This window comes from Muscardinus avellanarius, assembly GCF_963383645.1.
Source record: "Muscardinus avellanarius genome assembly, chromosome: 8".
Taxonomy (NCBI): domain Eukaryota; kingdom Metazoa; phylum Chordata; class Mammalia; order Rodentia; family Gliridae; genus Muscardinus; species Muscardinus avellanarius.
The window spans coordinates 64,670,800-64,698,237 of record NC_137794.1 but is presented as its reverse complement, the minus strand read 5'-3'; the positions used below and the strand labels follow the sequence as shown (position 1 = coordinate 64,698,237).

General features: G+C 43.0%; 1 protein-coding gene across 1 annotated transcript; it reads right to left on the bottom strand.

Moving 5' to 3' along the window:
* Positions 1–840: 840 nt before the first annotated feature.
* On the bottom strand, positions 841–24,550 carry AMD1 (adenosylmethionine decarboxylase 1; the record flags this gene model as incomplete). Its single annotated transcript, XM_080700387.1, has 9 exons — positions 841–978; positions 2,300–2,455; positions 2,542–2,634; positions 2,758–2,902; positions 3,020–3,062; positions 5,313–5,415; positions 7,269–7,395; positions 8,909–8,995; positions 24,441–24,550. The coding sequence occupies 9 exons, from the start codon at positions 24,548–24,550 to the stop codon at positions 841–843; spliced, it is 1,002 nt and encodes a 333-aa protein (XP_080556513.1).
* Between the last annotated feature and the right edge of the window lie 2,888 nt (positions 24,551–27,438).

Here is a 27,438-nt window from a genome sequence, read left to right as displayed (position 1 = left end):
AGTTTTTGTTACCTATCTTACAAGAGACCCTGCCAATAAAAAGGAGACCAAATATCCATGTCCTTAAAAGAAAATTAAGCCCAGGCACCCTCATGCCCACCCCATTTGGGTATAAGATTTGTATATAAACCCACAATATAACAGTGTATTGCTTTATTCTGGGGGTTGAAGGGAACACCAAGTTGAGGAAAGAAATCAATTAAAGGACTACATACAAATGCAGAAATAATTATTAAAATAGTAATACACCACAAATGAGTAATCAGAATCATTTTCTTGAGGACTCAAGTTGTGAAAGAAAAACTTTAATTGCTGTTGCAAAAAACATCCGTATGAAGTAGAAATTGCTTTCAATAACATTAGTAGAGAATATGTTCTAGAAAGTGGAGGTAAGTGGATGTAAAATTCTGGCAGCAATTTAAAAAACAGTCCCAGATGGTTAGGCTGAGGCCACACCTAATGAGGACGAAAGCCTTGTCTGTGGGGAATTTTAGATGATACCTGAAGAAATATTACACTGTGCATAAACCGAATTGAATTGTTTTCACAAGTGTTGTAAAGTTTCATATAGTAAAAAGTTTTTTCTACATGCATTTCAATTTCACAGCAAGAGTGGCATAGAATACCTAAACACAGAAGAGAGCATTCATGCAAGATATCTAACTCCTTGATATAATAATGCATACACTTCAAAATGATTACACTATCATTACATCTAGGGCTTTCTGCAACTACATGGTGGTGGTCATGGAAAGCACGGCCCCCAGTATCGACATCTAGAAAGCAGCCACCACCATCTATTTGTGTTCTCTTTTTGCGTTTTTTCTTCATTTTTCTTAATCAACTCTGCTGTTGCTGCTTCTTAGCAAAACTGGTAAAAACAAAATTGTAATCGTTGAACATAGCACTCTGGCAATCAAGACGTTTAAAACCTTCAATCTTCTGGGGTGAAGAAAGCACTGTGCGACATTTAGAACTCTGGGTGAAAAAAATTTGAAATAATCATTAGTGTTTCTAATCTGAAGAGTATTTGTAAATAAAATAACTATGCAAAGCCAGCTGTGGTTGCACACATGTGTAATCCCAGCATTTTGGAGGCTGAGACAGGAGGATTGTGGTTCGAGGACAGCCTCAGCTACTACTTAGTGAGGCTCTCTGCAACTCATTGAGACCCTGTTTCAAAATAAAGAATGAAGGGCCAGGCGTGGTGACGCATGCTTGTAATCACCTGCTTGGGAGGCAGAGACAGGAGGATCACACAAGTTCTAAGTCAGCCTCACTGGCTTAAGTGACCCTGTTTCCAAATAAAAATATAAAAAAAATAGGTGTCTGGGAATGTAGCCCGGAGGTAGAAGGGTTTCCAGGAACCCCAGTACCACCAAAATAAAATAAAGAGAATGAAGAGTAGGGCAGTAGGGCTGGGTGTGTAGCTCAGAGGTTGAATACCCCTGGGTTATATCCCCAGTACCTAAACAAACAACAACAAAAACCCATTCCGGCAATGGGGATTGAACCTAGAAGTGCTCTACCATTGAGCTGCACCTCAAGTTCCTTTATTTTGAAACAGGGTCTCAGCTGGGCATGGAGATACATGCCTATCTCAGTACTTGGGAGGCTGATACAGGAAAATGGCAGGTTCACTACCAGTCTCAACAACTTAATGAGACGTTTTCAAATAAAAAGTAAAATAGAAGCTGGGCATGGTGGCAAATGCTTGTAATCCCAGTATTTGGGAAACTTACAGGAGGATTGTGGTTCGCGGACAGCCTCAGGTACTTAGTGAGGCCCTCTGCAACTCAGTGAGACCCTGTTTCAAAATAAAGAATAAGGGCTGGGGCCAGGCATGATAGCGCACACTTGTAATCCCAGCATATGGTAGGCTGAGACCAGAGGATGATCGCGGTTCATGAACAGCCTCAGTTTCTTAGTGAGGCCGTTTGCCACTCAGTGAGACTGTGCTAAAAAAAAAGAAAAGAAAAGAAAAGAAAAAGAGAGAGAGAGAGAGAGAGGGAGGGAGGGGGAGAGAGAGAGATGGGGTGTAGCAAAAACAAAAAACAAAGGAGTAGCTAGGAGGATCATGCAGGCCCGAAGCCAGCCTTGCTGGCTTAAGAGACCTTAACCCCCCCCCCCCCAAAAGGACTAATAGAAGTCTATGAAACACACAGGTTTCCAATCCACCAGTAAGCTCACTTGGGAAATCTGGGTGACTTGGTGTGTGCCATCTTAGAATACATCTTATGATAGGCCTCACTATCCTCATTTCCTTTTAAACTTTACAGTCATTAAGAAATTAAATTACCTGATTAACAAATAAGGTGGTCACAAATTTTCCTGGCTTGAAGACTTCCACAACTTTCCTGATCAGGTCATCATACGAGGTCTGACTTAAGTTTGTTTCAAAGCTAACATAAGAAAATTCTGGTTCTGGAGTGATGTGAATAGTCCAATAAGTTCCCTTAGAGAGAAATAGTTTTGTATTAGTAATGGAAAGGGAACACTTAAGTATTAAAATAATGAGTGAAGCAAAATAAAATTACTTACATCGGATTTCATCCCATTCATTGAATACCCACAAGGATTGAACAGTGTGGCATCAATGACAGAACCTGGTATCAGGTCACGAATTCCACTCTCCTGAAAAAAAGACCAAAGACTGAACTGAACACAAATTTGAAAAATAAACCAATAATGAGACAGGCAAAAATTGTAGTACTGATGCAGAAGAATCTAGCAACAGTTTTTACTGAAAATGCTTACACGAGTGACATCCTTTGCAGTAACACCATCTTTCATGTAGAACTGGTCCATAACTGCTGGGTCAAGCTCACTCATCAAAATTTCCAGGGTTTGATCTGGCTGACTGATGACCCGACTCTCTGGAAAATCCAGAGTATACAAGTACCTATACAGAAGTAAAAAAAAAAAAAAAAAAAAAACTTAAAGAAAATCACAACTGGTAGTTTAAAATATAGCTTATATGTAACAAGAAAAATAATCCACAAAATTGCATCAAACATACCAACAGTCAGAATTCATACGTCCCATACAATACGCTGCTCCATCTGGTGAGGGAAGAGAATGTAAAATAAATACAGCAAATCCATTTAACAAGATGGTTAATTACCATCCACCCAATAAGCAGAATTATCTGCTTTGCCAATCAGAAATGTCATTAGTGAAAGAAAAATGAAGTGGATATATTCCAAGAAAAGTAGAACTGCCCCCACCTTACCCAAACCACATTTTTCTAGCTGTCATGCTGGGGTGGGGAGGCACAAACAAACATCAGTTAGTAGGTTGATTTAAATGGTTAAGAAAATTATGGCCTACGTTCCCATTACCACTACTACTACTACAAAACATAAAAAAGTTGGTTACCAGTTTTTCTATTCTCCCAGTTAAATGTAAGTCATTTTATGTTACATTTTCTTTCCATACTGTTGAGGCTTCATTCAACACAGTAAATGATCACTTGGAAGCTATTTGCATTAAATACCCACCACTCTCTGATACAGCCTAGTATGGTTTCACATTAGACATGATAAATCTCATCTCATTACCAGATGACATTTTTTCCCCTCGTTTTTTCTTGTGGTACTGAGCTCAAACTCAGGACCTCACATATGCTAAGTAGGTGAAATTACCACTGAGCTACAGCCCCAGCAATTGAGTGAGACCCAGTTTCAAAATAAAATAATAAAATTGGGCTGAGGATGTAGCTCAGAGGTAGAATGACCCTGGCTTCTATCCCCAGCACCACACACAATAATATATAAATAAACAAATAAAAATAGGACTGGGGGTATAGCCTAGGAACTGAATGCCCCTGGGTTCAATCTCCAGTTAACACACACACATGCACACGCGCTGCAGAGGTAGCTTGGGGTAAAATGCACCTGGGGCTAAATACCAGGCACCAAAGTGTGGTGGCGCATGCTTGTAATCCCAGCATTCAGGAGGCTGAGACTGGAGGATTGTGGTTCACGGACAGCCTCAGCTTCTTAGTGAGGCTCTCTGCAACTTAGTGAGACCCTGTTTCAAAATAAAGAATAAAAAATAGGGCAGGGGGATTAGCTGGAAGGCCAAATGCCTCTGGATTCCATCCCCAGAGCAGTAAAACAAAAAACAAAAAAAAAAAAAAAATAGGCACCACAATAAGTAAATAAATTTTAAAAAGGGTTGGGCCTGGTCTCACCAAGTTCCTGAGACAGGGGCAATTGAGGAAGTCTCTAGTCTAAAATGAATACGGAGGCTGAGAACGGAGGATCGCGGTTCGTGGACAGCCTCAGCTACTTAGTGAAGCCCTCCGCAACTCGGTGAGACCCTGTTTCAAAATACAGAATAAAAGATTGGGCAGGGCTGTAGAGGTCGGATGCCCCTGGGTTTCATCCCCAGACCGGGGGGGGGGGGGGGGGGGGCAGAGGTGCGACTTGGAGGCACAGCACTCCTAGGTTCAATTCTCAGTAACACAGGGAAAAAAGAAAGTAGCTTATATAACTATGTAAGCTACTTTAAAGATCACACATTTGCTATTCCAGTTGTGCCGGAGACTAAGGTAGGGGGATCTTAAGTTTGAGGCAAGCCTGGCACCTTAGAGCAAGACCCTGTCTTAAAGAAAAAATAAATAAGCTGGGTGTGGTGACACATGCCTGTAATCCCAGTACTTAGGAGGCTGAGAGAGAAGGACAGCCTCGGCAAGTAATGAGACTCTCATCAATCTAGGGAGAAACTGTTTCAAAATTTTAAAAAATAAAGTCAGGCACTTTATATAGTATACGTTTATAATCCCAGTATTTGGGAGACTGAGACATGAGGATCACAAGTTCACAGCCAGCCTCAGCAATTTGGTGAGACCATGTTTCAAAATAAAGCAATAAAATTGAGCAAGGAGAGGGGTGTAGCTCAGAAGTAGAATGCCCCTGAGCTGCATCCCCAGCACCACACATATAATGGCCCTGGGTTCAACCCCCAGTAAAAAATAAATAAATAAAAATACAAAATGGGCCTGGAGATATACCTCAGAGGTAAAATACCTCTGGATTCAATCTCCAGTAAGACATTCATACACACACAAACACACACATGTGGAAAGAATTTAGAGTCTGAGATGTAGCCCAGTGGTAAGAGTGATTGCCTACTATTTGCAAGCCCTGGGTTCAATTCCCAGTACCTCCACAATAATCAAACAAACTACTGTAGTGGCAAAGCATCCAGAAAAATTAAAAAAGAAACTAATTATGGGTGTGTGCATACATATATAATATATACAGTGCTTTATTTACAAAAATATGTTAAATTCTACTTAAACTTACTTGGGAAAATTGCATTCAGAAACTCTATTTCTTCCTGGAAATTTCGGTGTGGGTACCCTTGGTGAGAAGGCTTCATGAAATTCTTACGAGAATAAAAGAAGCTCTTTAAAGAAAAATTTAAAAAAGATAAAAATGAAAAACCAAGTATTTTTTCAAATTAACAGTTCAACTATTTTTTATATATCAAGTCAGCAAACCCAAAACTGCAAGTATTTCCCCCAATGTTGCACTTCTGAAGTATACAAATTTAGCCACCTGAGTAATACAATTTCGTTTTATACTAATTTACATTTACAATATTACATAGTTTCTTATTCTGAGATTGAAAACAAAACACATTTACTGGTGGGTCACAATAACCACAGATACAATGCACACTTTTTTCCCAAAGCAGTGGTTTTTCTGTGTGTATGTGTGTGGTACTGGAGATGAAACCCAGAGGCATTCTACCTCTGAGCTATACCCCTAGCCCTATTTTCTATTCCTTATTTTGAAACAGGGTCTCACTGAGTTACAAAGAGCCTCACTATGTAGCTAAGGCTTTACCTGAACCTCCATCCTCCGGTCTCAGTCTCCTGAATGCTGGGATTACAAGCGTGTGCCACCATGTCCGTCCAGAGCAGTAGTTTCTAATCTGAGTTTTCTAATATGTGAACAATTTTTGTAGAAGAACACATGTATATCAGATATAGCTAACTGACAAAGTATTTGCTTAGCATGTGTTAAGGCCCTGGGTTTAAGCTCTGGTACCAGAAGAAAAGAAAAAGAGCCAGGTGTGGTGGTATAACACCTGTAATTCTATTACTTTAGAGGCTGAGACAGGAGGTCATCACACATTCCGGGACAGCTTCAACAACACAGCAAGACTCTTCATTACTGGCAAGACCCTGTTTCAAATAAAAAATGTAAAACGGGCCTGGTATGGTGGCGCACACCTGTAATCCACGTGGTTGGGAGGCTGAGACAGGAGGATCACAGCTTAAAGATAGCCTCAGCGACTTAGTTATGGAAATTCTTCTTGCTTTCCCTTATAATTTCTATATATTTTTTGGGGGAGGGGAGTGACAAAGTGCTGGAGAGATAACCTAGGGCTTTATCTATCCTAATCAAGTGCCGTACCAATACAATACCCCAATTCTCCATTTCTTTACCTTTAATAGTAATTATATCAAGAACTATGGAAATATAACTGGGCATAGTGGGGCATATCTGTAATCCCAGTACTTGGAAGGCTGATAAAGGAAGATTGTGGGTTCAAGGCCAACCATGGCAATTTAGTGAGACACTGTTTCAAGATACAACACAAAACAATCCCCGCCCAAGAAAACCCCAAAACAAACTCTATGGAAAGTCTTTTCCCCTACCACCTGAATTTTTACCCAACTCAATCTCTGCTTCCTCTATATTCTCAGTTCTATCCTTATTCTTTATTTTATTTATTTATTTTGAGGTACTGGGGATGAGACCCAGGGGGAATTCTATCTCAGAGCTACATACCCAGTTCCTTTTTTTTTTTTTTTTGATGGTACTGGGTGTGGAACCCAGGGGCTTTCTACCTCTGGGCTACACTCTCAGGCCTATTTTATATTTTATCTGGAAACAGGGTCTCACTAAGTTGCTGAGGCTGGCTTTGAACCTGTGTGATCCTCCTGTCTCAGCCTCCCAAGCACAGGGATTACAAGTGTGTGCCACCAAACCCCGCCTATTTTTTAGTTTGAAACAGGGTCTCGCTGAGTTGCAAAGGGCCTCACTAAGTAGCTGAGGCTGGCCTTGAACCATGATCCTCCTGTCTGAGCCTCCCAAATACTAGGATTACAAGTGTGGTACACCAAGCCCAGCATTCTTATGAATTACAACCAAGACAGTTAAGTATATAAATTTACTAGGCACATCACAGGATAAAAACCATAATATTAATGCTCTACAAATAAGGATTAAATGTTTCTGATTACTTACTTGAATTGAGTCAAACCCACTGTAATCCCTAGCAAGCTTCAACAGAGGAACCAGTGCTTTCAGCAAGAGGGTGGTACCACATGTCTTCAAAATGAAACGTCTCTTGGAGACAAACATGCTACTCTCACTGCAGTTGAAAAAGAGTCACAGGATTATTAGGATATTTATGTACTTCCAAGGATAGAATTAACCTAATACTGGATCATTTGTAATTTTTGGCTAGCATTTTTTCCCCCTTTGTGGTACTGGGGGTATTCTACCTCTGAACTACATCCCTAGCCCCATTTTATTCCTTGTTATAAAACAGGGTCTCACTAAGTTGCAGAGGCTGGCCACAAACCTGCAATTCTCCTGTTTCAACCTCTCAAGTACTGGAATTACAAGTGTGTAACACCTCACCTGGCTGGCTAGTGCTTTTTTATTTGTTTATTTTTGTGGACTGGGGGTGGAACACAGGGGCTTTTCTACTTCTGGGCCTATTTTATACTCCCAGACCTATTTTATACTTTATTTGGAAACAAGGTCTCGCTAAGTTTCTGAGAGCCTAAGTAGCTGAGGCTGGCTCTGACCCAGCGCGATCCTCCTGTCTCAGCCTCCCAAGCGAGGGGATTACAAGCCTGTGCCACCACGCCCGGAACGGGCTAGTGATTTTATAGAAGTTTGCATCTCAAGGAAGCAAATAATACACTATAGCAATCTTTTCCTCTATTATACAAAAATCAGCTTAAGGTTCTAGAGCCTTAAGTTTGGTATAAAGCATTTGTGTTCATTACACATAACTTCTTTCCTTTCTATATTTATTAGTGTCATAGTGACATGGGCATTTGAGAATGCCAGATCTGTCTTTTTTCTGCAATCCTGTCTCAGCCTTGGGATTACAAGCATGGATCAACATGCCTGGCTTTGAATGCCTTTTATATACCAATACAGCTACCCTATTTGTACGAAGTTACTTTTTTTTAAAAATTAGAAAGATTAGGTTTATTTTATTTATTATTTTTGTGTGTGTGAGTCTGAGGATGGAACCCAGGGGCATCCAACCTCTAAGCTATACTCCCTGCCCTATTATTTTTTATTCTTTATTTTGAAACTGGGTCTCACTTGACTTGCAAAGGGTCTCACTATGTAGCTGAGGCTGTCCACAAACCTCGATCCTCTGATCTCAGCCTCCCAAAATGCTGGGATTACAAGTGTGTGTCACCACACCCAGCTCTATTTTTTATTTTGAAACAGGGTCTCACTGAATTGCAAAGGGCCTCACCAAGTAGCTGAGGCTATTCGTGAACCACTATCCTCTGGTCTCAGCCTCCTGAATGCTGGGATTACAAGCATATGCCACAACGCCCAGCTCAGAATAGGTTCGAGCAATGATTCTGGAGGCTGGAAAAACCAAGGGTGTGGCAAAGATGAGGGCACAATGCCTTTTATCTTTCAACAGAAATTGGCTGCTGTGAAGTAAAGATGGCAATGGGTTTGAAGAGCTATTAAGTAAAGCTTCACAACCTACTGACTAGAAACATCCAAATTATGAACATTTTATCTTAAAACTATGGCAACTATTGCATAACTAAGATTGAGGGGAATAATTTGGTGTTTCACATGAAGCATGATTAGGATGCAAATTGGCTGGTAGGACTTACCTGAGTACATAAGCTTCCTGCTTGTCAGTTTTGGTCACACTTATGATTGAACATTGCACATCCTTCAAAAGTACATCCCATTCGGATCTGTTATTTAACAAAATATATGATTAAGAACAGTACTTGGTTTGCCTACTTATAAAAATTATAAAGCTTTCATACTTAACACTTTTTCATGGTCAAATTCTTTATATGGTTCCAGGTTCTCTTATGAATACCAACAGTGTGTACTAACCTATCTAGACAAAAGATCTATATACTGTTACATGTGGAAAAAAGGAAAGTTAAGTAATATATGGAAAAAAATTGTTACTAAAAGAAAAATGAGCAAGAATGTGAAAAAGACATTTACACAGGAAATTCATTTATTAATTTTTTTTGTGTGGTACTGGGGGTGGAACCCAGAGGCTTTCTACCTCTAGGCTATACTCCTAGACCTATTTTATATTTTATTTGGAAACAGGGTCTCACAAAGTTGCTGAAAGCCTAAGTAGCTGAGGCTGGCTTTGAACCTGCGCAATCCTCCTGTTTCAGCATCCCAAGCGCAGGGATTACAAGCGTGCGCCACCATGCCCAGCGTTACACTGGAAATTCAAAAGCCCAAAAACCAAGGAGCATCAGTAACTCACTCCTTTTCTTTCTTCACTCACTTACTTATCTTTGCAGTACTGGGATTGAATCCAGGCACATTCTACCTCCAAACTACACCTGCAACTCAATTTTATTTTAGTTTTTAAAAATTTTTTGGTGGTACTGGCTGGGGGGGTAGAACCCAGGGGCTCTACCTCCAGACTATACTCCCAGACCTATTTTATATTTTATTTGGAAACAGGGTCTCCTAAGTTGCTGAGAGCCTCACTAAATAGCTGAGGCTGGCTTCGAACCTGTGCGATCCTCCTGTGTAATCCCCAAGCGCAGGGATTACAAACGTGCACCACTGCACCTGGCGTTTTTATTTTAAAACAAGATCTAAGTTGCAGAGGGCCTCATAAGGTTGCTGAGGCTGGCCATGAACCTGCAATCCTGTCTCAGCCTCCCAAGTACTGGGTTTATAAGTGTGCACCACTACACCTTCCAACTCAAGTACTCAGACAACAGGCATATGCGTGTGATCAGTACTGATTAAAGAAACTCAGGTACATTTTCATCAAATTCATAGTTTTTTTTAGCCTTATTTGAGCTGGGAGTATGACTCAATGGTAGTGGTCACTTAACAAGCTTGAGGCCTGAGTCCACTTCTCAAGCAATTCAGTGAGACTTACTTTGAGCAATTTAAAGACAACCTGTTTCAGCCGGGCGTGGTAGCACACACTTGTGATCCCCGCGGTTGGGAGGCGGAGACAGGAGGATCGCGCAAGTGCTGGTTTAAGAGACCGTTTCCAAATAAAAATATAAAAAATAGGTCTGGGAGTGTAGCCCTAGCCCAGAGGTAGAAGGGCTTCCAGGAACCCCAGTACCAAAAAAAAAAAAAAAAAAAAAAAGAGAGAGAGAGAGAGAGAGAGAGAGAGAGAGAGAGAACGAACCTGTTTCAAAACAAAACAAAGGGCAGGGGTATAGTTCAGAGAAAGAATGTTCCTGGGTTCTATTTCAAGTACCACTAAACAAACCACCACCTTACTAAATAGATCAGTTTTGTGAAATAGTCTATAATATAGATGTAATTCTCAATCTCAATGCTATGTGTTTAGGAATCAGACACCTTCCACCATCATTAATGAGGTTGGTATGACTGACATTCTAATCACAGGTATGTAATTTTGAAAATGTCTCAGCAAACTCGACAAAGCACTTTCCATGATTTATATGAACAGAAAGCAGGGAAGTGAAAACACTTTTCTCTAAAACAAAAGCCAGCGAACTTTCTGTAAAAGGCTAAAGAGTAAGTCTTAATTTTGTAAGGCAAACAGTCTGTGTTTGAAATACTCAGCTCTGCCCTCAGAGGGAGAAAATAACCATGGACATTATATAATTTGTGCTAGGTCTCAATAAAGCTTTATTTACAAAAGCCAGCTTATTCTAGCTGAGTGTGGTAGTGCATGCTTTTAATTCCAGCACTTGGGAGGCTGAGACAAGAGGATCACACAGGTTCGAAACCAGCCTCAGCTACTTAGTGAGAATCTCAGCAACTTAGTGCCTGTTTCCAAATAAAGTATAAAATAGGTCCGAGAATATAGCCCGGAGGTAGAAAAAGCCCCTGGGTTCCACCCCCAGTATCACAAAAATAAATAAATAAAAAGCAGGCTTATTCTCCTACAAAAAATGTGATAAAATTCCTGCTGAAAATTTTCAATGTTTGGAGTTGTTTTTTTCACCTTTCTCTCTTTATACAATGGTACTGTATGTACTACTTTCTTTCATCTTTTTCTTGACCCAGTAGACTCTTAAGATTAAATTACTTGATAGATATGCTACTCAAGTATTTTAGGGTATTGAAATACAATTGCTTTCATTCACACTACAACCCGAAGCACAAAATATGCTGTCTCTTACTAAAATCCCTGGAACAGAACTAGGTGCAGTCGTACCATGTACTCTCAATCCCAGCTACTTGGGAGACTGAAAGATGACGGGAGCCCAGGAGTTTGGACTAGCCTGGGTTAACAGTACAACTGTCTCAACAACAAAAAACCCTGGACAGACATCATCAAATTAGCTAAGTGAAACTAGAGGAAACAAAAATACCACTGAACCAGTAGTGAACTTCCTGTATCCTCTTTTTCCTTCTGGTATTTGCCGGGCTGGTTTTAGGTAGCCAGAAATCCTGAACTAGATAGGCCCTCTAATTCTGGTCTACAAAGAAGGGAGCCCCTAAAGCTACTAAGCAGAAGAATGCTTTTTTCGGGCAGGTCTGGGGATGGAACCCATGACATTCAACCTCCCTGCCTTTTTTTTTCTTTTCTTTTTTGCGGGTCTGGGGATTCTACTTCTGAGCTACATCCCCTGCCCTATTTTTTATTCTTTATTTTGAGACAGGGCCTAAGTAGCTGAGGCTGTCTGTGAACTGCGATCCTCCAGTCTCACCTCTCAAATGCTGGGATTATAGGCGTGCGCCACAACACCTGGCCAAAAAAAATGCTTTTTAAGGCAGATGAACTGTGGTCCCCAAAACAAAAAACAGAGCTGGGGGTATAGCTCAGAGTTAGAAGCTGCTGGGTTACATACTGGTCATTGGCCCAGTATGGGTGTATGTGGGGGGTGGGGTGGGGGAGAGAACTGTTTAGTAGACTAATGGAGGAGAATGGAATAAAGTGATCCCAAAATTGAACCCATTCTACCTCTGAGCTACACCACCAACCCTAGTTTATTCTTTATTTTAATAGGGCCTAAGTTGCACGGTGGGGGTGGGGGGCCACTCTCACTAGGTTGCCCAGGCTGGCCACCTGTGATCCTCCAGACTCAGCTTTTGAAGTCCGGGGATTATAGGCATGTACACCATGCCCAATTTTTTTTTTTTCTTTCTTTCAGTACTGGGGATTGAGCCCAGGGGCATTCTACCTCTGAGCTACACCCCCAGACCTATTTTTAAAATTTTGAAACAGAGTCTAAATTGCTGAGGCTAGCCTCGAACCTGTGATCCTCCTGTATCAGCCTCCCAAGTACTGGGATTACGAACATGTGCCACGACACCTAGCTTCTTCTTATGGTTCAATGTATGTTGAAGATCAAACTCATAGCTTTGCACATGCAAGTGTACTACATCACTATCCTAAAGTTTTATACAAACACCCTTAAGCTACTTTTGCATGGATCTGATTCTACATAGCACATGAAAGGCTTTGAAAACTAAAATATAGGACAGGTTGCCTTCCCAGACTGGCACATAAGACATCTGAAAAATATGACAAAGGATTTCATAACTGACAACAGAATCATAACACAGCCCACAGACACTGGGTAAAGCTTGAAGCCTGAAACTAACTGGTGATGACTTTTTTTTGCGGGTCTGGGGATGGAACCCAGAGGCATTCGACCTTTGAGCTACACCCCCTGCCCAATTTTTTATTCTTTATTTTAAAACAGGGTCTCACTGAGTTGCAGAGGGCCTCACCAAGTAGCTGAGGCTGTCCGTGAACTGTGTCCTCCAGTCTCAGCATCCCAAATGCTGGGATTACAAGCATGTGCCAACACACCCGGCTTGCTAAAATTATTTTTTACAGCCAGGCATGGTTTGTACACATTTGTAATCCTAGTACTTGGGAGGCTGAGACAGAAGATCACAGGTTCATAGTCAGCCTCAGCAACTTAGGCTGTTTCACAATAATATAGGGCTGGGCAGATCAGATGTAGAATGCCCCTGGATCCAATCCCCAGTACCACACACAAAGATATTTTACAAAATGTGCAAGGGCCTGGGTATATAGTTCAATTGCAGAATATTTACCCCTGCCCCCAAAAAAACAGAAGAAAACAAAACAAAAGGATTTATGGGACAAAAACAATTCATGACAGTGGATTTCCCAAGAGTGTGGTGTAGAAAAAAAAAAAATGTGCTAAAATAATCCACATCTAGGTTCATCATAATGGGCTCTATAACAACTATCATGTTAGTTGGTAGTGAAATAAGTAAACTTCATTTTATGTAGAATTGAAGCAGGATGACATTTCAAGGTAACTATAAAATGCATCTATAGTGTTAACAGGGTCTTTTTTTTTTTTTTTTTTGCAGTACTGGGGATGGAACCCAGAGGCATTCATCTGAGCTACAACCTCAGCCCTATTTTATTCTTTATTTTAAAACAGGGTCTGAGTTGCACAGGGCCTCAATAAGTACTTGAGCTGTCCATGAACCTTGCTCTTCCTGTCTCAGTCTTCTGAATGCTTGGGATTACCAGTGTGCACCACCACACCTGACTACAGTAACGGGGTATTTCTGTTAAAACAATCTATAAAGTTATGTTCATAACCTTGTCCTCTTTTCTTTTTTCTGGGTGGTACTGGAGTTGGAACCCAGAGGCTTTTCTACCTCTGGGCTACACTCCCAGACCTATTTTATATTTTATTTGGAAACAGGGCCTCACTAAGTTGCTGAGAGCCTCACTAAGTGGCTGAGGCTGGCTTGGAACCTGTGTGATCCTCCTGTCTCAGCCTCCCAAGTGCAGGGATTACAAGTGTGTGCTACCACGCCCGGCTTGAAACTGCATTTTTATCAGGTCAGTATTACACATTTTATTTGTTTCCAACCCTGAACACTATTCTTGGACTTGGAATTCATTAGCAAGAAATGAACTGTGGGAGAAGCAAATAATGGAAATCACAAACCCTATTTTTTTTCTTTCTTTCTTCTTCTTCTTTTTTTTTTTTTGCGGGTCTGGGGATGAAACCAGGGGCATTCAACCTCTGAGTTACACCCCCTGCCCAATTTTTTTTTTCCTTTGCAATACTGGGGATAGAACCCAGGGGCATTCTACCTCCGAGCTACACCCCCTGCCCCCCCCTTTTTTATAATTCTTTATTTTGAAATAGGATCTCACCGAGTTGCGGAGGGCCTCACTAAGTAGTGGAGACTGGCAGCGAACTGCAACCCTCCTGTCTCAGCCTCCCGAATGCTGGGATTACAGGCGTGCGCCACCACACCTGGCTACAAATCCTATGTTTTAAGTATATATGTATATTTAAAATAAGTGCCTCTGAGTTCCATTCCCCATAAGCCACATACAAAGATTAAAAAAAAAAAGTGTAGAAGAATAAATAAGATGAAAGCTTCAGGACAACTGATTTGGCAATGATTTCCTGACACCATAGACACAGGCAACAAAACAAAAAATGGCAAGAGCCAGGTGTGGTGGCACATGCTTAGAATCCTAGTACTTGGGAGGCTGAGACAGGAGGATCACACAAGTTCAAAGCCAGCCTCAGCAGCTTAGTGAGGTTCTCAGCAACTTAGTGAGACCCTGTTTGAAAATATAAAATAGGTCTGGAGGGATAGCTGGGTGTGGCAGCTCAGGCTTGTAATCCAGCATTTGGGAGGCTGAGACAGGAGGATCAGCTACTTAGTGAGGTCTTTTGCAACTTAGTGAAACCCTGTTTCAAAATAAAAAAATAGGGCTGGGGGGTGTAGCTCAAAGGTATGCTCTTGGGTTCCATTCCCAGTACCAAAAAAGGTCTGGAGATGTAGCTCAAAGGTAGAAGGCCCCTGGGTTACCAATAAAAAAAGAAAAAAGTAAATGGGAGAAAATATCTTCAAGTTATATCTGATAAGGGATTAATGTTAGAACAAAAGGGACACCCACAGCTCAATTAAAAACAAAAAATTAATGTGACTTGAAAACCAGCAGAGGCTAAGGACTCAACTCAGCATGCATGAGGGCCAGTTCCATCTTCACCACAGTGGAAGGAGCAACGGACTAAAATATTGGCAGTTTACCTAAAATATACACATGGCCAACAAGCATATGAATTATGTTTAACACTTACTCAGAAAAATGCACATTCAACTGGGCATGGTGGCTCACACTTGTAATCCCAGTACTTGGGAGGTTAGACAGGAGGATCACAGGTTCAAAGCCAATCTCAGCTACTTAGTGAGGCCCTCTGCAACTTAGTGAGATTGTTTCAAAATAAAGAATTAAAAAAGGCTGGGGGTGTGGCTCAGAGGTAGAATGCCCCTGGGTTCTATCCCTAGTACTGAAAAAAAAGTCTGGGGATATATATATATATATAGCTGAGGTAGAATGTTCCTGGGTTCAACTCCCAGTACAAGAAAGACAGAAAGATAGATTGGATGCACATTCAAATCATGATAGACCACTTCTACTCAGGAGTCGAAATCAGGAGATCACCTGAAGCCCAGGTATGTGAGGCCAGCCTAGGCAACACAGGGACACTCTTTAAAAATGTCACCTGAAACCTGAAATTAGGATGTCTTTTATCAAAAGAAAACAACAGTATTTGAAGAGTGCGAAAAAATTGGAATCTTAAGTACTTGTTAGAAATGTAGTATGGTGCAGCTATTATAGAAAACAGAACAGAGGTTCCTCAAAAAAACTGAAAATAAATTTATTATATGATCTAATAACTTTACTTCTGGGTATAACCAAAACTATTGAAAGCAGTAGGTACCTACGGGGGTGGGGGGGGATCAAGTACTGTGTACATATATGTCACTGTCAACAAGATTTAAATGTGAGACTATAATGCACCAATAAAAGCAACAAGAACAATAAAAAAGTGAGATCTAAAAAAGGTATCCTTACTCTCATGTTCACAGCAGCATTACTCACCTAAGCCAAGAGGTGAAAGCAGCCCAAATGTGGCATCATGTATACAAAGGAACATGAATGCAGCCTTAAGAAAAGAAAATTTGGCAGGGCATAGTGGTTCATGCTTGTAATCCCAGCATTACGAGCACTGCGAGGCTGAGACAGGAGGATCATGACCAGCCTCAGCAATTTGTGAGACTCTGTTCAACTTAGTCAGGCCCTGTTTCAAAATAAAGAATAAGCCGGGAGTGGTGGTGCACGTTTGTAATCCCAGCATTCAGGAGGCTGAGACCGAAGGATTGCAGTTCTCCGACAGCCTCAGCTACTTAGTGAGGCCCTCTGCAACTTAGTGAGACCCTGTTTCAAAATAAAGAATAAAAAATAGAGCAGGGGGTGTAGAGCTCGGAGGCCGGATGCCCCTGAGTTCCATCGCCAGACTTGCAAAAAAAAGGGTAAAATAGGACTGGGAGTATAGCTTCAAGTAGACTGTTCCTGGGTTCAATCCCCAGTAAAACACACACACACACACACACACACACACACACACACACACACACACAGTTGCATGGTGCAAAATGGATGAATAAATAGTAGATACTATGCTAATAAAGTCAGTCATAAAGTATAAATACTCAGCTAGGACAGGTGGCACTTGCCTGTGATCCCAGCTACTCAAAGGCCAAGGCAGGAGGATCTAAGTTCTGAGCAATTTAGCAAGACCCTATTTCAAAATAAAAAGCAGGATGGGTTAATATAGCTCAGTGGTAGAGCGTCCCTGGATTCATTCCCCAGTACAGGGGAGGGGGGAGGTACAAACACTGTCATGATCTCCCCAGGTATCTAGTAGTCAAAATCACAAGATCAAGCTGAACATGGCAGCCCCTGCCCCCGGAATCCCAGTACATGGGAAGTTGAGAAAGGAGGGTCACATAATCAATTAAGGCCAGCTTCAGCAACTTAGCCAGAACAACCCCCAGCAACTTAGTGAGACCCTGTTACAAAATAAAAAATTAAAAGGGATGTAGCTCAGAGGTAGAATGCTCAAGTTCAATCCCCAGTACAAAACAACAAAAAAACCCCATAAGAACAAAGTAGTAAAGGCGGTTGAGAAGGGCTGGAGGGAAGGACAATTAATGTTTAATGAGTACAGTTAGCCCTCTATTATCTGAGGATCAAAACCAGTAACAGATGAAAATATCTTGAATAAACTCACCTCTACTGAAAATGTACTGACCTTTATTTCTTGCCATAACACAACTATTCATGCAGCATTTATATTGTAATAGGTCTAAACAATCTATGGGTCATTTAAATTATCTGGGAAGTTGTACAGAGATTGTATACACCTGTGTGTGTGTGTGTGTGTGTGTGTGTGTGTGTGTGTGTGTGTGTGTGTGGTACTGGGGGTGGAACCCAGGGACTTTTCTACCTCCAGGCTACACTCCCCGACCTATTTATACTTTATTTAGAAACAAAGTCCCACTAAATTGCTGAGAGCCTCACTAAGTAGAGAGGCTGGCTTTGAACCTTTGTGATTCTCCTGTCTCTCGGCCTCCCAAGCACTGGGATTGTGTATACCATTTTAACAAGGACTTTTATGTACTGAATTTGGTGGATTTGAGCATGGGGATGTGACCTGGAACTAAACTTCCACAAATACTAAAATATGACTGTATAGTTCCAGTGTTACAAGATGAAATAAGAGTTGTAGAGACCTGTTGGATATCAGTAAATAAATATAATTACTACTGAACTATAAGGTTGCAAATTATATGTGCTAATAGTTTACCATACTTAAAAGCTACTGAGAGAACAAAAACACTGGTGGCAGATAAAAGGAATTCTTTATGGTAGAGCCCTATTCACCTGAAAATATTCACCTGTAGCCAGGTGTGGTGGCGCACCTTTGTAATCCCAGCACTCAGAGGCTGAGACTGGAGGATTGCAGAAAGCTTCAGCTACTTAGTGAGGCCCTTTGCAACTTTAAAAAAGAGTGGGACATGGTGGTACACGCTTGTAATCCCAGTACTCTTAATCCCAGTACTTGGGAGGCTGAGACAGGAGGATCACACAGGTTTGAGGCCAGTCTCAGCTACTTAAAGAGGCTCTCAGCAAATTAGTGAGACCTTGTTTCCAAATAAAATTTAAAATAGGTCTCAGGTCTCGGAGTATAGCCCGGAGGTAGAAAGCCCCTAGGAGGTTCCATCCCTAGTATTAGACACACACACAAAAAAAGTTTAAAATATTAAAAACAAGCCAGGTGTGGTGGCGCACGCTTGTAATCCCCACACTTGGGAGGTGGAGACAGGAGGATCGCAAGCTTTGCTGGTTTAAGAGACCCTGTTTCCAAAATAAAAATACAAAATAGGTCTGGGAGTGTAGCCCGGAGAAGGGTTTCCAGGAACCCCAGTACCACCAAAAAACAAATAAATAAAAATAGGCCAGGCATGGTGGCACACGCTAGTAAGCCCCGCACTTGGGAGGTGGAGAGAGGAGGATGGCGCAGGTTGGAAGCCAGCCTCGCTGGCTTTAAGAGACCCTGTTTCCAAATTAAAATATTCTGGAAGTGTAGAGCCCAGAGGCAGAAGGGTTCCATCCCCAGTACCACCAAAAAAATAAATAAATAAATAAAAATAAAACAAAAAGAGGGATTGTATATTTAGCTCAGTGGCAGAGAGCTTGCTGAGCACACACAAAGCTCTGGGTTTGATCCTTGGCCCTGTAAAACAAAAAAACAAAACCAACGGAAAAAGAAACAGATTCATGGATCTTGTGGCTAGATTTTGTCCAATCAGGTACTTTACTTTTTTGCAGTACTGCGAATTGAACCCAGGGGCCTTCTTCCGCCAAGCTACACCCCCAGTACTGGTTTTTATTTGTAAACACTTTCTCAACAAGTTGCGGAAGCCTCACTAAGTAGCTGAGGCTGGCTTTGAACCTACGGTCCTCCTCTCAGCCTCCCAAGTGCTGGGATTACAAGCATGCACCACTTTGCCTGGCTTGGCTCGAATCAGGCACTTATTTTACCCCAAATTTAAGTCTTTATAAGAACAGTTACTTTACCCAATGTTACTTTTTTTTTTGGGGGGGGGTACTAAAACCTAGGGGCATTCTACCTCCGAGTTATACTCCCAGCCTTATTTTTTATGGTCTCACTATGTTGTGGAAGGCCTCACTAAGTAGGCTAAGGCTGGCCATGGACAGGTAATCCTGTCTTAGCCTCTCAAGTACTGGGATCACAAGCTTGCGCCACCACACCCATCTTACCCATATTACTATACAGAGTCACTGCTTGCCACTGTGTTTTTTGAAGACAAGTAGTTTTGAAAAACTAATTCAAAGCCAGGCGTGGTGGGCACGCTTGTAATCCCCACGCTTGGGAGGCTGAGACAGGAGGATCGCACAGGTTTGAAGCCAGCCTCAGCTACTTAGTGAGGCTCTCAGCAATTTAGTGAGACCCTGTTTCCAAATATAAAATAGGACTGGGAGTATAGCTCGGAGGTAGAAAGCCTCCGGGTTCTACCTCCAGTACCACCAAAACAAAACAAACAAACAAAAAAAAAAAACTAATTCAAACCTTTAAACTTTTATTTTTTGTCAAACTGGAGATGGAACCCAGGGGCCTTCTACCTCCCAGCTGTACCTCCAGGCCTATCCAGGCCTACTTAATTTTTTTTTTTTTTTTTTGTGATACTGGGGATTGAACCCAGCTCCATTCTACCTCTGAGTTATACCTCCAGCCCAATTTTATATTTGGAAACAGGGTCTCACTAGGTTGACGGAGTCTCATTACTTGCTGAGGCTGTCCTTGGACCTGCTGTGATCCTCCTGTCTCAAACCTCCCAAGTACTGGGATAACAGGCATGTGCCACCACACCTGGCTTATTTCATATTTATTTGGAAACAGGGTCTAAGTTGCTGAGTACTGGCTTTGAACCTGTGATCCTTCCAAGTACTAGGATTATGAATGTGAACTACCACACCCAGCTCTGTATTTTTATAAACTGCTGTGATGAAAGCAATGAACTTGATTCAATAGGAAGCCTTTAAACTCCGAAACATTTACACTAAAAGGTTTTTTGGCAATGGGTTGTAAATTCCTTCAGTGTAAATGATGGAAACTGCAATTTTATGTAATTATGCAGTCAAATAAGCCATGAGTTCAGAGAATGTTAATGCTGAGGTGTGATTATCTTTGCAACTGTCCCCCCATCCTTTATTGAAAATTGTTTCAGGGCATATTTTTCCCAGTACAGGAGATTGAACCCAGGGATTCAATACGAGCTACACCCACAGCCCCTATTTTTTTTTTTAAACAAGGTCTCACTAAGTTGTGAAGGCGCTAAGTAGCTAAGGCTACGACAAACCTGTGATCCTTCTGTCTCAACCTACCAAGTACTGGGATTATAGGAGTGTGCCACCACACTTGGTTTAGTGTATATAATTTTTATAGCAGAGTAAGAAGAGAATATGCCCAATATTCTGTCACTTCCAACATTAGAGGTTTTGATTTTCATTTTCATGTAACCAAAAAGACCTCTGACATTCTCATAAATAAAACATTTGTTCTCACTAGAATTTTCCAGGTAAACTCAGTCTATGAATTTTAGAGCACAAAGAAATTTAGTATTGAAAATCAGATAAAACTACCTTTTCTCATCAAAATTTCTTTTCTTTTTCGGTGACTGAATCCCAGGGTTCTCTACCACCAGGCTACATCCTCAGCCTCCCTTCTTTGGGTATTCTACCTCCAAGCTATGCCCAGTCTATTTTATTTTGAAATAGGGTCTCACTAAATTTCTGGGAGTTTTAAGTTGCTGACGCTGACCTCCAACCTATGATCCTCCTGTCTCAGCCTCCTTATACTGGGATTCTAGGCGTGTACCACCATGCCTGGCTTTATGTTTTTTTTTTTCCTTTTAAACTCAGTCTGTTAATATGTGCTTTTTGACCATGACCTTAGTCCAGTCAAATTTTAATAAATACTGAGGGCAGGATGTATGGCAAGGGCAAGCAAGAACTTTCTAGTTTTCAAATTTTGACCATTAAGTACAAACAAAGCAACTCTAATTATTCTCTCAAAGGAATAATGTACTTTCTAAAACTTTCAATGACAATACTTCATTCCTGAATAGAGTGAACTGTTGCACATTAAACTGCAAGGGCACCCTTAATGTACATCCATTTAGATTAGAATTCAATATTATTCTTTCTTTTTTGGTCTCCATTACTGGAAAGAAGGGAAGGGAAGAGTGTCCTTAATAAAATGGTCCAGCATGGTGGTGGAAGCCTGTAATCCCAATACTATGGAGGCTGAGAAAGGACTATGCTTTGAGGCCTGTGAAAGACCCTCTTTAAAAATAAAATGTGGCCGGGCATGGTGGTGCACACTTGTAATCCCCGTGCTTGGGAGGCGGAGACAGGAGGATTGCTCAGATTGGAAGCCAGCTGTGCTGGTTTAAGACTCTCCTCAAATCTGTGATCCTCATGTCTCACAGTCTCCCAACTACTAAGATTACAGGTATGTGCCACTCTACACGATCCAATGGAACTCTTGAATTTAATACAATACCATAGGGTTTTTCAGTTACTACTTGCTTCATTTTATCTAAAGCAGCTAAGATGTGGTAGACTTCCAAGAGGTTAAGTTTTAAATATCTACAAAATATTGTAGTAAATCTTGAAATCTTAAAAAAAAAAAATAACCTGAATATTCTGTCCCTTAAGGTTTGCCTTTTACCATCGTTTAAAGAGCCACAGTGACACAGTAATTTCATATGACAGTTAACTAAAGTAAAGGTGGGTCTAACATTTTTTTTTTTTTTTTTGCGTGTCTGGGGATGGAACCCAGGGGGAGCTTTCGACCTCCAAGCTATACCCCCTGCCCCATTTTTTATTCTTTATTTTGAAACCGGGTCTGAGTTGCAGAGGACCTCATTAAGTAGCTGAGGCTGTCCACGAATCACGATCCTCTGGTCTCAGCCTCCCGAATGCTGGGATTACAAGCGTGCGCCACCACGCCCTGGCTCTGGGTCTAACTTAAAGAAAGCAAGTAACCTTTAAAAAAAAAGTCTCTCCCAAGAGATCGCGGTTCCTGTACAGCCTCAGTTTCAAATTAAAAAGATTACCCTTGGGCTCAATCCCTAGTACAAAAAAGAAAAGCTTTTCTCCCTTTCCTTTGATCAGGGAATACTCTTACCTGCCAAAGTGTCCCACGATTAAATTCTGGTATTTTTGCCTAACAAATGAGGCAGGAGAGAGAGAGAGAAAAACTCACTTCCCTTCATAAAGAATGCCTGTTACAAATAATTTAAGGCTGTGAACACTTTAGCAAAGTAATTTTTCCTACTTTTAGGGCTGTTCTTACTCATTACTTCTTCCTTGCCAAGATTTCCTATGTAATAATACCAACAGCAAGTTTTTCCAAAAGCCTATCACAAGCACCAGTACTCTCATCTGTTAAAGGGGTATAATAGTTACCGTCCCTATGGTTATTCTTTTTTTTTTTTTTTTGGTGGTATGGGGGTGGAACCCAGAGGCTTTCTACTTCCGGGCTATATTCCCAGACCCATTTTATATTTTATTTGGAAACAGGGTCTCACTAAGTTGCTGAGAGCCTCACTAAGTAGCTGAGGCTGGCCTTGAACCTGTGCGATCCTCCTGTCTCAGCCTCCCAAGCGCGGGGATTACAAGCGTGGGCCACCACGCCCGGCTTCCCTATGGTTATTCTGAAAAAAGTAACCATTTCCTATAAGATGTGTAAAGTGAATTGAGCCTGGCATTCGGTAAGCACTACGGTAGACATCCTAAGTGTCACTGAAAGCTTGAAAAATGAAGCCTGTAGCATTTTAGCCACGATGAGTAGAAGACACTAATCTAATAATAGGAAGCCGGGCATGGTGGCGCACGCGGTTAGTTGCTGCGGTACTTGGGGAGGGAGCTGAAAAGGGAGGATCAAAGGTTCAAGGACAGCCTCAGCAAGTAGTGACACACGCATCACCTAGCGAGTCCGTTTCACAATAAAAATTTAAAAATTGGGCTGGGAGTGTAGCTTGGAGGTAGAATGCTCTTGGGTTCACTCCCCAACACCCCCCTCCAAAGAGAGTAATAGGAACGGGCGCCGTGGCACACGTCTGTAATCCCAGTACTGGAGCCTGACAGAAGGATCGCAGGTTCTATGCTATCCTCAGCAACGTAACAGAGACCCTGTTTCAAATTATAAATATATTAAGTGAAGGGCTGGGGTGTAGTTCGGAGGTAGAAAGCTCCTGGGTTAAATCTCCAGTAGCAAAGCAAAGAAAAAGACGTTAGTAGATACTGCGAGTCTCAGGGTGCCTTAAAGTCTCGGCAGCACGTGTCCCGGATTCTTCTCTCCAGTTGCTTTTTGTCAAGCGTCGGCAGCTAGCGCAGCCGACATTCCTAAAACGCCCATTGGCCCACACCCTGGGGCCAGGCGGTCGGCGGGGCCCTGGAGCTCATTGGTCGCCGCCGCTCAATGAAGCGGGCCACGCCGGTTCCTCCCCGCTCCGCCACCCGCGCGGCGCTCGTGCGCCAAGGCGCCCGGGAGACCTGCAGCGGGGCCTGCGCGGGCCACGGGCTGCTGCGGGGTGGCGGCCGCCAGGAACAGGGCCCAGGCAGCCTCCGCACCGCCCGCGCGCCAATCTGCGCCCCGCTCGCGCGCGCGAGGCTCGGCTGCGGCTCGAAGGCAGTGCGCGCTGGGGCCGGCGGCCTCGGCCTCCACCCCGCCCCGCAGCCCGGCCGCCCCGCGCTCCCCGACCCCGCGCCTCCCCAGCAGGTTACACAACCCAAGGTCAAGAGGCTCGGCGGATCGCGGCGCGCTCGGGGCGCCCCGGGGCCCGCGCAGCCCCGCCGCCGCCCCGAATACGCGCCGGTGCCGAGCACGTGAGGGCGCAGCCACTGCGACACGCCGCTCCCGCCCAATCCCCCCGCGCCGCCGAAAGAAAGAGTCCCGCTCCGGCCGCCGCCCCCCGCCCTTCCCGAGGCGGCACGCCCGAATTAGCGCCCCAGCCTCCGGCCACACCTGCCGGGAGCCGCGCCGCCCGCCGCCCCGCGGCCCTCCCAGGCCCGGCTGCCCGGGGCGGAGGGGAGTGGGCAGCCGCCGCTCGCCGGCGGGGACGCTACCTGAGCACGCGGCCCGCGCCCCTCCCGCCTCCCCTCCCCCAGGCGGCGCCGGCAACGGCGGCGGGAGGCGGGTTCCCGCCCCGCGCGGACGCGCGGTCCGCCGCCGCCCCACCTGAGGGCTGCGAGCCGGCCCCGGCCGAGCCCGGCGCTCCGCAGGCGGCGGCGACCCCGGCCGAGCCGCGGGCACCCACCTCGGGATAGTGCGAAGATCCCCGGATCCTTGGTTTGCGTCGGGTTGCTGCCGGGAGAACCAAACCTCCAGCAGCTTCTCGGTCCCTTCGAAAAAATGTGCAGCTTCCATCACCGTGAGACTAGCGAACAACCAACAACCACAGAAAATCAACTAAATTAAATCTCTTCTCCCGCCGCCGCCGCCGCCGCCGCTGCGGATTGTTCCAGCTGTGTTACTAAAGTTCAGGTTCCTTTTTTTTTTTTTGCTATAATTTTATATTAACTTTTTTTAAAAAAAGATTAATAAAATTTTCCCGGCTTTTTTTTTTGTGAGCGAAAGTTGAACGTGAGTCTGTTGGAAATAGAGGCAGATACAGTTCAGTCTCTTGTAGTCCGCTGCTTTCCCGTTAGAGAGAGTAGAGCGAGCGCTAGCTAATGTCGCCGGCCATACTGTGTAAGCGAGGGCACTACGTGAGTGCCGGCCTTATATACGGCGAGTCTCCGAAAGGACAGGAAGTGACGCGTGGTCCCGCCTCCGCGGCTCATAGGAGCATCCCTCAGTCAATCACTCGTCGCCGAGCAGCGGCTGGCTGGCTGTGGGCCTACTGGGAGCGCTGGGAGCTAGCCGCTGCTTTGCAGATGGAGCTATCAGTGTCCCTAGAGCGGGAGCAGTCGCCGCGTTGTCCGCCTGGGGACCAGGAACTTGTGGTTGACTGCAGAGTGGGTGGGGAGAGCGGGAACAGAATGAGGAAAGGCTGTACACCGCTGCATAAAGCAACTTGCTAGCAGAGGACGTGGGTGCGTCCTGAGGGTGTTGGCGGGGTTCGCATGGGGCGGTGGCCTGCGATAGGTCGGCGTGGTGGTTTTGATCCTGTGCGGTTCCCTGCGACTGCTGAGGTTCTGGCTATTCTTTGAAGTGTGTGTTTCCCGAGGGAAATCAGCCAAGCATGAAGGCATTAAAACTCAACATTTGTCCGTGACGTATACGTTGCCCAGAGTCGAATTAGAAGGCGCCTTTATTCTACTCACGCTGTATCTGATATGCGCTTGTAGTTCCCGACCCGTTTACACAATAGCCAGAAGCGTTGTCTCCCTTTCGAAATGGAAAAGCAACGTGGCGCCCAGCCTTGGAGGGCTCCTGCTTTAACTACCTCCCACCGTGTGGCTCACTAAGCCTCAGAGTTGGCGGAGCGCAGCAGCCGCTCGAAAGCACTGGCAACCTCCGGCTGTAGTAGGTCAACTGGTGGGAGTTTTTTCAGCAACTATTTCTAGAAACTAGATTTGTTAAATATAATTAGGTTATCTGATATCTTTCTTTTAGTTCTCCTGAGCTGTGAAGAAATTGAAATGGGTTCCCAGCAATCCCCCGAAATTTACAGTGCAATCATCTCATGTGCTTACCAAGGATTTACGTGGGAATTGCTATAACAGGGATTCCAGGGCTATCATTAGAGATAGTTTAAAGACCTACATTTCAAGGTAAATCTAACATTTCAAGGTAAATGTAAAGAATCAGCATAAAGTATAAAATAGTTATCAAGTGGTAGTAAAACAGTTAAACAGAGGTGGCAAAATTGTGGTTACAAAGTTACGACTTAGTTGGAAATACTGGAGAAAAAAACTCAACCAGACATAAAAACTACCACTGTCACAAAACCAAATGACTTCTCCCTATTGTTCTTAGAGAAAAACTTGCCTCAAAGTGAAATAATGCCATCGTTAAGAATCTCCTGAAAAAAAGAAATAGTTGATGTTTGCAGCATAGACAAGACAGTCTGCAGGACAGTACATGTCTTATAAGAACATGGATTCGCACGTCTCCATGAAACCTGTTGAAAGGGCTATGTTATGAGGCAGGTATGTATACAGCTTTTGCTTTGTTTTTAAAAACATCCAGCTCAAACTGGGGATTGGGACAAAAGATAATAAATTTTGCATATTTTTTATAGTAATAATTAAAAGAGGATGTGGTTGTTATACTTGGAATAAAGATAAAAGGAGCATTTCTGTGTTTTACAAGCTATTCAGTTATTTAATGGTTGCTTACTGAAATGGAGAATCTGCCTGCTAAACCACCTCAAACAGTAATTGTGGTATAAACATAATTTGGCTTATAATTACTTATAATTAGTTGATTTTCTGTTACTATTATACTTTTCCCCAATGCAATTTAAGTTAACATAAAAATGCCAAGATTCTTGGCAAGGTAAATCCTTGTTAATTTAATAAAGGACAACTTAAATGGTGTCTATAAATTGGATTGGTCCTTTGTAAATTATATAATTTTTCCTGAACATCATTAATATCTTGAGGCTCAAAATTCCTTGTACTTATTACTAAGTTGGTTAATCTTTACTTAAATATTTCACTGATATTTTGGAGGCCGAAAGAGGAGGATCGCAAGCTGTGGCCATCCTCAGCTACTTAGTAAGGCCCTCTGCAACTCAGTGAGACCCTATTTTAAAATAAAGGATAATCTGGGCATGTAATCCCCGCGCTTGGGAGGCTGAGACAGGAGGATCACGCAGGTTCGAAGCCAGCCTCAGCTACTTAGTGAGGTTCTCAGCAACTTAGTGAGACCCTGTTTCCAAAATAAAATATAAATGGGTCTGGGAGTATAGGCCGGAGGTAGAAAGCCTCTAGGTTCCACCCCCAGTACCACCAAAAATAAATAAATAAATAAATAAATAAATAATAAAATAAAGGATAAAAAATAGGGCTGGGGGTATAGCTCAGAGGTAGAATGCCCCTGGGTTCCATCACCAGTACTACAAACAAACAAACCTTTTTATTGAGGATAGCACTTGACATTATAAAACTGCTAAAGGACTCCCGTTCCCTAGGCCTTTTTTTGTGTGTGTGGTTCTGGGAATGGAACCCAGGGGAATGTACCTTCAAGCTACACCCCCAGCCCTAATTTTTATTCTTTATTTTGAAACAGGGCCTCACTGAGTTGCAAAGGGCCTAAGTAGCTGAGGCTGGCTACAAACCATGATCTACCTCTCAGCCTCCCAAATG